The sequence below is a fragment of the Triticum aestivum genome, chromosome 7D, assembly GCF_018294505.1.
Source record: "Triticum aestivum cultivar Chinese Spring chromosome 7D, IWGSC CS RefSeq v2.1, whole genome shotgun sequence".
In the NCBI taxonomy this organism is placed as follows: Eukaryota; Viridiplantae; Streptophyta; class Magnoliopsida; order Poales; family Poaceae; genus Triticum; species Triticum aestivum.
Window position 1 is genome coordinate 608,126,001 of NC_057814.1, and position 11,924 is coordinate 608,137,924.

At 44.2% G+C, this 11,924-nt stretch overlaps 1 protein-coding gene across 1 annotated transcript in view; it reads left to right on the forward strand.

The window, feature by feature from the left end:
* LOC123171404 (two-component response regulator ARR12-like) overlaps nt 1-11,051 on the forward strand; it is a 12,829-nt gene extending 1,778 nt beyond the window's left edge. The window contains exons 3-6 of the mRNA XM_044588920.1: nt 9,338-9,676; nt 9,768-9,844; nt 10,174-10,920; nt 11,016-11,051. Coding sequence (XP_044444855.1) covers nt 9,338-9,676; nt 9,768-9,844; nt 10,174-10,920; nt 11,016-11,051 — 1,199 coding nt within the window. The remainder of the gene's footprint in view (nt 1-9,337; nt 9,677-9,767; nt 9,845-10,173; nt 10,921-11,015) is intronic.
* Nucleotides 11,052-11,924: the final 873 nt, after the last annotated feature.

Genomic DNA, 11,924 nt, shown 5'->3' on the forward strand with positions numbered 1-11,924 from the left:
AAGGGGTGGAAAGGGGTGCCTTGCCCCCCATGGCAAGGGGGAAGCTCCCCCTCTTAGGGTTCCCAACCCTAGGCGCATGGGGGGAGGCCCAAGGGGGGTGCCCCAGCCCACTAAGGGCTGGTTCCCTTCCACTTTCAGCCCATGGGGCCCTCCGGGATAGGTGGCCCCACCCGGTGGACCCCCGGGGACCCTTCCGGTGGTCCCGGTACAATACCGGTAACCCCCGAAACTTTCCCGGTGGCCGAAACTTGACTTCCTATATATAATTCTTCACCTCCGGACCATTCCGGAACCTCTCGTGACATCCGGGATCTCATCCGGGACTCCGAACAACTTTCGGGTTTCCGCATACATATATCTCTACAACCCTAGCGTCACCGAACCTTAAGTGTGTAGACCCTACGGGTTCGGGAGACATGTAGACATGACCGAGACGCCTCTCCGGCCAATAACCAACAGCGGGATCTGGATACCCATGTTGGCTCCCACATGTTCCACGATGATCTCATCAGATGAACCACGGTGTCGAGGATTCAATCAATTCGTATGCAATTCCCTTTGTCAATCGGTATGTTACTTGCCCGAGATTCGATCGTCGGTATCCCAATACCTTGTTCAATCTCGTTACCGGCAAGTCTCTTTACTCGTACCGCAATGCATGATCCCGTGACTAACGCCTTAGTCACATTGAGCTCATTATGATGATGCATTACCGAGTGGGCCCAGAGATACCTCTCCGTCACACGGAGTGACAAATCCCAGTCTCGATCCGTGCCAACCCAACAGACACTTTCGGAGATACCCGTAGTGCACCTTTATAGTCACCCAGTTACGTTGTGACGTTTGGCACACCCAAAGCACTCCTACGGTATCCGGGAGTTGCGCGATCTCATGGTCTAAGGAAAATATACTTGACATTGGAAAAGCTCTAGCAAACGAAACTACACGATCTTTTAAGCTATGCTTAGGATTTGGTCTCGTCCATCACATCATTCTCCTAATGATGTGATCCCGTTATCAATGACATCCAATGTCCATAGTCAGGAAACCATGACTATCTGTTGATCAACGAGCTAGTCAACTAGAGGCTTACTAGGGACACGTTGTGGTCTATGTATTCACACATGTATTACGATTTCCGGACAATACAATTATAGCATGAATAATAGACTATTATCAAGAACAAAGAAATATAATAACCATTTATTATTGCCTCTAGGGCATATTTCCAACAGTCTCCCACTTGCACTAGAGTCAATAATATAGTTACATTGTGATGAATCGAACACCCATTGCGTCCTGGTGTTGATCATGTTTTGCCATAGGGAGAGGTTTAGTCAACAGATCTGCTACATTCAGGTCCGTATGTACTTTACAAATATCTATGTCTCCATTTTGAACACTTTCACGAATGGAGTTGAAGCGAGGCTTGATATGCCTGGTCTTCCTGTGAAACCTGGGCTCCTTCGCAAGGGCAATGGCTCCAGTGTTGTCACAGAAGAGAGTCATCGGGCCCGACGCATTGGGAATCACCCCTAGGTCGGTAATGAACTCCTTCATCCAGACTGCTTCCTGTGCTGCCTCCGAGGCTGCCATGTACTCCGCTTCACATGTAGATCCCGCCACGACGCTTTGCTTGCAACTGCACCAGCTTACTGCTCCTCCATTCAATATATACACGTATCCGGTCTGTGACTTCGAGTCATCCAGATCAGTGTCGAAGCTAGCGTCGACGTAACCCTTTACGACGAGCTCTTCGTCACCTCCATAAACGAGAAACATATCCTTAGTCCTCTTCAGGTACTTCAGGATATTCTTGACCGCTGTCCAGTGTTCCATGCCGGGATTACTTTGGTACCTTCCTACCAAACTTACGGCAAGGTTTACATCAGGTCTGGTACACAGCATGGCATACATAATAGACCCTATGGCCGAGGCATAGGGGATGACACTCATCTTTTCTCTATCTTCTGCCGTGGTCGGGCATTGAGCCGTGCTCAACTGCACACCTTGCAATACAGGCAAGAACCCCTTCTTGGACTGATCCATATTGAACTTCTTCAATATCTTGTCAAGGTATGTACTCTGTGAAAGACCAATGAGGCGTCTTGATCTATCTCTATAGATCTTGATGCCTAATATATAAGCAGCTTCTCCAAGGTCCTTCATTGAAAAACACTTATTCAAATAGGCCTTTATACTCTCCAAGAATTCTATATCATTTCCCATCAACAGTATGTCATCCACATATAATATGAGAAATGCTACAGAGATCCCACTCACTTTCTTGTAAACACATGCTTCTCCATAAGTCTGTGTAAACCCAAACGCTTTGATCATCTCATCAAAGCGAATGTTCCAACTCCGAGATGCTTGCACCAGCCCATAGATTGAGCGCTGGAGCTTGCATGCTTTGTTAGCATTCTTAGGATCGACAAAACCTTCCGGCTGCATCATATACAACTCTTCCTTAAGGAAGCCGTTAAGGAATGCCGTTTTGACGTCCATCTGCCATATCTCATAATCATAGTATGCGGCAATTGCTAACATGATTCGGACGGACTTCAGCTTCGCTACGGGTGAGAAAGTCTCATCGTAGTCAACCCCTTGAACTTGTCGATAACCCTTAGCGACAAGTCGAGCTTTGTAGATGGTCACATTACCATCTGCGTCCGTCTTCTTCTTAAAGATCCATTTGTTTTCTATGGCTCGCCGCTCTTCAGGCAAGTCAGTCAAAGTCCATACTTTGTTTTCATACATGGATTCTATCTCGGATTTCATGGCTTCTAGCCATTTGACGGAATCCGGGCCCGCCATCGCTTCTTCATAGTTCGAAGGTTCACCGTTGTCTAACAACATGATTTCCAGGACAGGGTTGCCGTACCACTCTGGTGCGGAACGTGTCCTTGTGGACCTACGAAGTTCAGTAACTTGATCCGAAGCTTCATGATCATCATCATTAACTTCCTCCCCAGTCGGTGTAGGCACCACAGGAACATTTTCCCGCGCTGCGCTACTTTCCGGTTCGGAAGGGGTGACTATCACCTCATCAAGTTCCACTTTCCTCCCACTCAATTCTTTCGAGAGAAACTCCTTCTCTAGAAAGGACCCGTTCTTGGCAACGAAGATCTTGCCCTCGGATCTGAGGTAGAAGGTATACCCAATAGTTTCCTTAGGGTATCCTATGAAGACGCATTTTTCCGACTTGGGTTCGAGCTTTTCAGGTTGAAGTTTCTTGACATAAGCATCGCATCCCCAAACTTTTAGAAACGACAGCTTAGGTTTCTTCCCAAACCATAATTCATACGGTGTCGTCTCAACAGATTTAGACGGTGCCCTATTTAAAGTGAATGCGGCAGTCTCTAAAGCATAACCCCAAAATGAGAGCGGTAAATCGGTAAGAGACATCATAGATCGCACCATATCCAATAGAGTGCGATTACGACGTTCGGACACACCATTTCTCTGAGGTGTTCCAGGCGGCGTGAGTTGTGAAACTATTCCACATTTCCTTAAGTGTGTACCAAATTCGTGACTTAAATATTCTCCACCATGATCTGATCGTAAGAATTTTATTTTCCTGTCACGTTGATCCTCAACTTCACTCTGAAATTCCTTGAACTTTTCAAAGGTTTCAGACTTGTGTTTCATTAGGTAGACATACCCATATCTACTTAAATCATCAGTGAGAGTGAGAACATAACGATATCCTCCGCGAGCCTCAACACCCATTGGACCACACACATCGGTATGTATGATTTCCAATAAGTTGGTTGCTCGCTCCATTGTTCCGGAGAACGGAGTCTTGGTCATCTTACCCATGAGGCATGGTTCGCACGTGTCAAATGATTCGTAATCAAGAGACTCCAAAAGTCCATCTGCATGGAGCTTCTTCATGCGCTTGACACCAATGTGACCAAGGCGGTAGTGCCACAAGTATGTGGGACTATCGTTATCAACTTTACATCGTTTGGTATTCACACTATGAACATGTGTAACATCACGTTCGAGATTCATCAAAAATAAACCATTGACCAGCGGGGCATGACCATAAAACATTTCTCTCAAATAAATAGAACAACCATTATTCTCGGATTTAAATGAGTAGCCATCTCGAATTAAACGAGATCCAGATACAATGTTCATGCTCAAAGCTGGCACTAAATAACAATTATTGAGGTTTAAAACTAATCCCGTGGGTAGATGCAGAGGTAGCGTGCCGACGGCGATCACATCAACCTTGGAACCATTCCCGACACGCATCGTCACCTCGTCCTTCGCCAGTCTCCGTTTATTCCGTAGTTCCTATTTTGAGTTACAAATATGAGCAACCGCACCGGTATCAAATACCCAGGAGCTACTACGAGTACTGGTAAGGTACACATCAATAACTTGTATATCACATATACCTTTGGTGTTGCCGGCCTTCTTCTTGTCCGCTAAGTATTTGGGGCAGTTCCGCTTCTAGTGACCACTTCCCTTGCAATAAAAGCACTCAGTTTCAGGCTTGGGTCCATTCTTCGACTTCTTCCCAGTAACTGGTTTACCGGGCGCGGCAACTCCCTTGCCGTCCTTCTTGAAGTTCTTCTTACCCTTTCCCTTCTTGAACTTAGTGGTTTTATTCACCATCAACACTTGATGTTCTTTTCTGATCTCCCCTTCCGCTGATTTCAGCATTGAATATACCTCGGGAATGGTCTTTTCCATCCCCTGCATATTGTAGTTCATCACAAAGCTCTTGTAGCTTGGTGGAAGCGTCTGGAGGATTCTGTCAATGACCACGTCATCCGGGAGATTAACTCCCAGCTGAGACAAGCGGTTGTGCAACCCAGACATTCTGAGTATGTGCTCACTAACAGAACTGTTCTCCTCCATTTTACAGCTGAAGAACTTGTCGGAGAAATCATATCTCTCGACCCGGGCATGAGCTTGAAAAACTAATTTCAGCTCCTCGAACATCTCATATGCTCCATGTTTCTCAAAACGCTTTTGGAGACCCGGTTCTAGGCTATAAAGCATGCCGCACTGAACGAGGGAGTAATCATCAGCACGTGATTGCCAAGCGTTCATAACGTCTTGGTTCTCTGGGATTGGTGCTTCACCTAGCGGTGCTTCTAAGACATAATCTTTCTTGGCTACTATGAGGATGAGCCTTAGGTTCCGGACCCAGTCCGTATAGTTGCTGCCATCATCTTTCATCTTGGTTTTCTCTAGCAACGCGTTGAAAGTGAGGACAACGTGGGCCATTTGATCTACAATACATAGTGTAAAGATTTTAGACTAAGTTCATGATAATTGAGTTCATCTAATCAAATTATTTAATGAACTCCCACTCAGATAGACATCCCTCTAGTCATCTAAGTGATACATGATCCGACTTTAACTAGGCCGTGTCCGATCATCACGTGAGACGGACTAGTCAAGATCGGTGAACATCTCCATGTTGATCGTATCTTCTATACGACTCATGCTCGACCTTTCGGTCCTCCGTGTTCCGAGGCCATGTCTGTACATGCTAGGCTCGTCAAGTCAACCTAAGTGTATTGCGTGTGTTCCGAGGCCATGTCTGTACATGCTAGGCTCGTCAACACCCGTTGTATTCGAACGTTAGAATCTATCACACCCGATCATCACGTGGTGCTTCGAAACAACGAACCTTCGCAACGGTGCACAGTTAGGGTGAACACTTTTCTTGAAATTATTATAAGGGATCATCCTACTTGCTACCGTCGTTCTAAGCAAATAAGATGCAAAAACATGATAAACATCACATGCAATCAAATAGTGACATGATATGGCCAATATCATCATGCTCCTTTGATCTCCATCTTCGGGGCACCATGATCATCTTCGTCACCGGCATGACACCATGATCTCCATCATCATGATCTCCATCATTGTGTCTTCATGAAGTCGTCACGCCAACGATTACTTCTACTTGTATGGCTAACGCGTTTAGCAACAAAGTAAAGTAAATTACATGGCGTTATTCAATGACACGCAGGTCATGCAAAATAATAAAGACAACTCCTATGGCTCCTGCCGGTTGTCATACTCATCGACATGCAAGTCGTGATTCCTATTACAAGAATATGATCAATCTCATACATCACATATATCATTCATCACATCTTCTGGCCATATCACATCTTATAGCACTTGCTGCAAAAACAAGTTAGACGTCCTCTAATTGTTGTTGCAAGTTTTTATGTGGTTTGTAGGTTTCTAGCAAGAACGTTTTCTTACCTACGTATGACCACAACGTGATTTGCCAATTTCTATTTACCCTTCATAAGGACCCTTTTCATCGAATCCCTTCCAACTAAAGTAGGAGAGACAGACACCCGCTAGCCACCTTATGCAACTAGTGCATGTCAATCGGTGGAACCTGTCTCACGTAAGCGTACGTGTAAGGTCGGTCCGGGCCGCTTCATCCTACAATGCCGCCGAAACAAGAAAAGACTAGTAGCGGCAAGAAGAATTGGCAAACTCAACGCCCACAACTGCTTTGTGTTCTACTCGTGCATAGTAACTACGCATAGGCCTGGCTCATGATGCCACTGTTGGGAATCGTAGCATAATTTAAAATTTTCCTACGCTCACCAAGATGCATCTATGGAGTCTACTAGCAACGAGGGGAAAGGAGTGCATCTACATACCCTTGTAGATCGCGAGCGGAAGCGTTCCAATGAACGTGGATGACGGAGTCGTACTCGCCGTGATCCAAATCACCGATGACCGAGTGCCGAACGGACGGCACCTCCGCGTTCAACACACGTACGGTGCAGCGACGTCTCCTCCTTCTTGATCCAGCAAGGGGGAAGGAGAGGTTGATGGAGATCCAGCAGCACGACGGCGTGGTGGTGGATGTAGCGGGTCTCCGGCAGGGCTTCGCCGAGCTTCTGCGAGAGAGAGAGAGGTGTTGCAGGGGAGGAGGGAGGCGCCCAAGGCTGTGTGTTGCTGCCCTCCCTCCTCCCCCCTTTATATAGGCCCCCTTGGGAGGGGGCCGGCCAAAAACCCATCTAGAGTTGGGGGGGGGCGGCGGCCAAGGGGTGGAAAGGGGTGCCTTGCCCCCCAAGGAAAGGGGGAAGCTCCCCCCCTTAGGGTTCCCAACCCTAGGCGCATGGGGGGAGGCCCAAGGGGGGCGCCCCAGCTCACTAAGGGCTGGTTCCCTTCCACTTTCAGCCCACGGGGCCCTCCAGGATAGGTGGCCCCACCCGGTGGACCCCCGGGACCCTTCCGGTGGTCCCGGTACAATACCGGTAACCCCCGAAACTTTCCCGATGGCCGAAACTTGACTTCCTATATATAATTCTTCACCTTCGGACCATTCCGGAACCTCTCGTGACGTCCGGGATCTCATCCGGGACTCCGAACAACTTTCGGGTGTCCGCATACATATATCTCTACAACCCTAGCGTCACCGAACCTTAAGTGTGTAGACCCTACGGGTTCGGGAGACATGTAGACATGACCGAGACGCCTCTCCGGCCAATAACCAACAGCGGGATCTGGATACCCATGTTGGCTCCCACATGTTCCACGATGATCTCATCGGATGAACCACGGTGTCGAGGATTCAATCAATCCGTATGCAATTCCCTTTGTCAATCGGTATGTTACTTGCCCGAGATTCGATCGTCGGTATCCCAATACCTTGTTCAATCTCGTTACCGGCAAGTCTCTTTACTCGTACCGCAATGCATGATCCCGTGACTAATGCCTTAGTCACATTGAGCTCATTATGATGATGCATTACCGAGTGGGCCCAGAGATACCTCTCCGTCACACGGAGTGACAAATCCCAGTCTCGATCCGTGCCAACCCAACAGACACTTTCGGAGATACCCGTAGTGCACCTTTATAGTCACCCAGTTACGTTGTGACGTTTGGCACACCCAAAGCACTCCTACGGTATCCGGGAGTTGCACGATCTCATGGTCTAAGGAAAAGATACTTGACATTGGAAAAGCTCTAGCAAACGAAACTACACGATCTTTTAAGCTATGCTTAGGATTGGGTCTCGTCCATCACATCATTCTCCTAATGATGTGATCCCGTTATCAATGACATCCAATGTCCATAGTCAGGAAACCATGACTATCTGTTGATCAACGAGCTAGTCAACTAGAGGCTTACTAGGGACACGTTGTGGTCTATGTATTCACACATGTATTACGATTTCCGGACAATACAATTATAGCATGAATAATAGACTATTATCATGAACAAAGAAATATAATAATAACCATTTATTATTGCCTCTAGGGCATATTTCCAACAATCCATACAATATATATGGTAATCTAGCTTAGTGGGAGTATGCGTCACTCCTATGCAATGTAGGCCCACTACGCATGTGTTCGGCGTGGGTGCATTGATGGACGCAATTTAATTTTGTATGCTCTCATTTGGAAAAATCTAGTCGTAAGAACCAAAACTATAATATATTTATATTTTGTGATATGACCAAATTATATTTAGTTGTTTTCTAAACAAATATTAAATGTTTAGTCATTGCAATCACACAATGTATAGAATTGCACCACACCTGTTTGCTAGGGTGGCATGAGTAAGACAATACGGGAACCATGTATGTTGTATCTACGTTATTAAAGGATTACCCATCTATAATCTGCTTGAGATTCTTAGTGAAAACTACTTACTCCTGAGAATACCATATAATTAAAGTAGGAGTGCCACTTTTAAGCAGATACATTGAGTAGGTTAACCATGTATAATATCTACAATCCTGCAGCTTTGTTGACTTTGAACTAGCACACTAATTTGTAGTCACATTATTTTTGGCGGAGAGTGCAACCAAAAATACTTATTATCCCATTTTGTAATAAAAATACTTTAGATAATGACGCTGCTATGTGCATGATTGCTTAACATGCTCAGAACATTGCTGGGGCCGATCACTTTTATCTAGTGCGCTAGAGAAACATGATAAACCACCAATAATAGTAATTGATCTTCAGGTTCACCAGTACTTAAACGTGATGATCTGATTTACCTAGTTAGTACATGGTGTTATGATGGTTTAGGCATTGTGTCATGGTTATTGTTTTATCTATTATTTATCTTTTATACTATTAAGTGAATCTGTGAATGTTCTTCCATTTAATTTGCATTGGAACGCAAATTATATCATTGTCATGATAATTTGAAAATCATGTGTAAAACATGTTTGCTTCCCCACTTGCTCGACGCATTTTGAAAATATTGAATTCTGTTTTCTATCTATAAGCACTAGTATAAAATTTTATGTCCAGTTCATAGAATTTTGTGAAGTATTGAACTCCAAAGCTAAGTCAGGTCATATGGCATGCAGTGCTATCTGCAGATTGCGACAAGAAGGCTGTGATGAAGGGGATAAGTCATGGGGCGTGTGACTATTTGGTGAAGCCAGGGCATACCAACGAGCTAAAAAACATATGGCAGCATGTTGAAAGCAAGAGAAGCTCCGAAGCAATAAGGCACATCAGCGGTGATGATGATGACGATCAGAGAGCACAGCTTGGGACTGCTGCCAAGAGCAATGATGTAGCTAATACTGATGAGAACAAAGAGAGCACACAGACATCCACTACCCAGAAGAAGCCAAGAATGGGATGGACAATTGAGCTGCATACAAAGTTTATGGAAGCTATCAACCAGATCGGCCTTTATAGTAAGACACACATTATGTCCTTATTAAATGACAAAACACTTGTTTCTATTTGAGATTTTTCATTAACAAATTTTTGATTACGTTACTATAGGGGCTACTCCAAAAAAGATTCTGGAGCTGATGAATGTCGATTACCTCACTAGACAAAATGTATCGAGTCATCTACAGGTTTATTTTTGACCCTCGTTCTTTATTTGTCACATGTTTCTGTTCCATTTATTCATAGTCTAACATTTTGTCCTATATAAGTGCGAGCTTTTATTTTTGGGGTAACATATCAGTCAAAAGTTTAGTAATGCACCTAGCATGAAAATGTGTGTAATTGTAATCATGTTTGTCCTTGAAAATGTAAGACTTATCTTATATAATGCATGCCCCATACTTTTTTAACCCATGCAACACTTCCAGTTATTTTTATTCCCACGTGTCCATCATTACTATTTCCCATGAGCGTGCATCTCATATACACGTTTATTTTGTCTATATTGTTATTTCAGAAGTATAAATTGTACTTGAAAAGAATCAACCCAAATCCACTTGGTGATGCATGTGTAAGATGGAACTCTTTCATGAACATTCAGGAGAGTTCTATGCATAACCATGAATATGAAAGGTGGGGTGTGTCCTCAGGTGCCATAGCCTCCTGGAGTCCCAACAATTACGATGAAGCGGGTCACTTAGGTCAGCATACAAACACCCAGAGCAGTATGTCCATGGGTTCATTGATCAATGGTGGTAGAATGCCGGTGTATTTGCTTCCACAGACACCCTATATGGAAAGATTTTCTGGCTTCAATGAGCACATAGTTCCATTCATCATACCTGGTAACGCAAGCTCTATAGGGATGTTGAATGCAAACAATAGTGTTCCAATGGCACCACCTCAGTTCGTTTACAGCGACCCCATCACTACATTAGTGGCAGGCTTCAGTGAGCAGATGGAGCCATTCAACATAGAAAGCAACATGGGCTCGGTTGGAATGATGTTAAATGGCAAGTCTACACCTGGTACAGGAAGAACTTCAGTGGCAGAGACTGATATGGTTCACTATGGAAGAACTAGTTCAACACTTTCCAACCATCAGACAGATGGTTTGGTCCCATTGACCCAGATGCATGATGTCAGTGATGCATCTGGCACTCTCCATGTGCAAGAAGGAACAATGGGTCAGCAAGCGCTTAGTGGTCAACTGAATGGCATCAATGCCTTGTCATCGGGTGGTATTTCCAACCTTCTCACTGAAGTAAGAACTTTTCTCGTTGACATGTATCTAGTCTATGCATATGAAATTTTGAACTGAACATGTGTATTTAAATCAAACTTTCTTTCTCGCTGTAGGATTTCATTGGAGAGGATGCTGTCATGGATGGATAATGAAACTTATGTTGGTTAACCCAACCTACATGCGAGATTTTTTCGCATGTGTGTTGGGAACTTTTAATTGGCCATTCCCATGTTCTTGCACACTGTACCTTGAAACTATCTGAATTATTGTAGTCTAGTTAGAAGTACAATGCGTGTCGGGGCTTCTATTTTACTCTGGCTTTTTGTTAAGTCTGTTGTCTTTTGAGATCAAAACGATGTTCGGTTATCTTATTTCTGATGTAACCATTTTTGTTCTATGTATTATCGATGTGATATTGCATCTTTTCCAGAGACAACATTTCAAGGTAAAAACATGTGCCCCTGTCTATGACATGGTCTTTAGGACCAATTTAGCAGACACACCTTACGGCGAATTCATACATTAAATCTATTATATAAAAAAGGTGCTTGATGGGATAACCAAAAAAGAGAAATATTCTAGAAAATCCCATAAAAAATAGAAAAATCCGACCGTTAATTTAATAGACGAAAATTATACAGCCATTAGATTTAATTTAAGTGACTAAAATTATACAGCAATTAGATTTGATTTAAGTGACAAAATTATCCACCATGCCATTATGATGATGAGATCCTCCTTCACCCCATGACGTGATCATCGTTAGACTTGATTTAAGTGAAAAACTTACCCACCATGCCATTATGATAGATAACGTGGTCTCCCCTCCCCTATTGCCTTCCCCCTTTTGAGATTGATGAGAAAAAGATCATATCCTTGGTTAAAAAAAAGAGATGATATCGTCCTTCACCGTCTGACATGATCATCATTTTTTTCCCACACATCAATTGTTCCATCTCCTTCCAATCTAGCTGTGGGAAAAAAGAGACGGGATACTCCTTCATCCCGTTGTGTGGCCATCG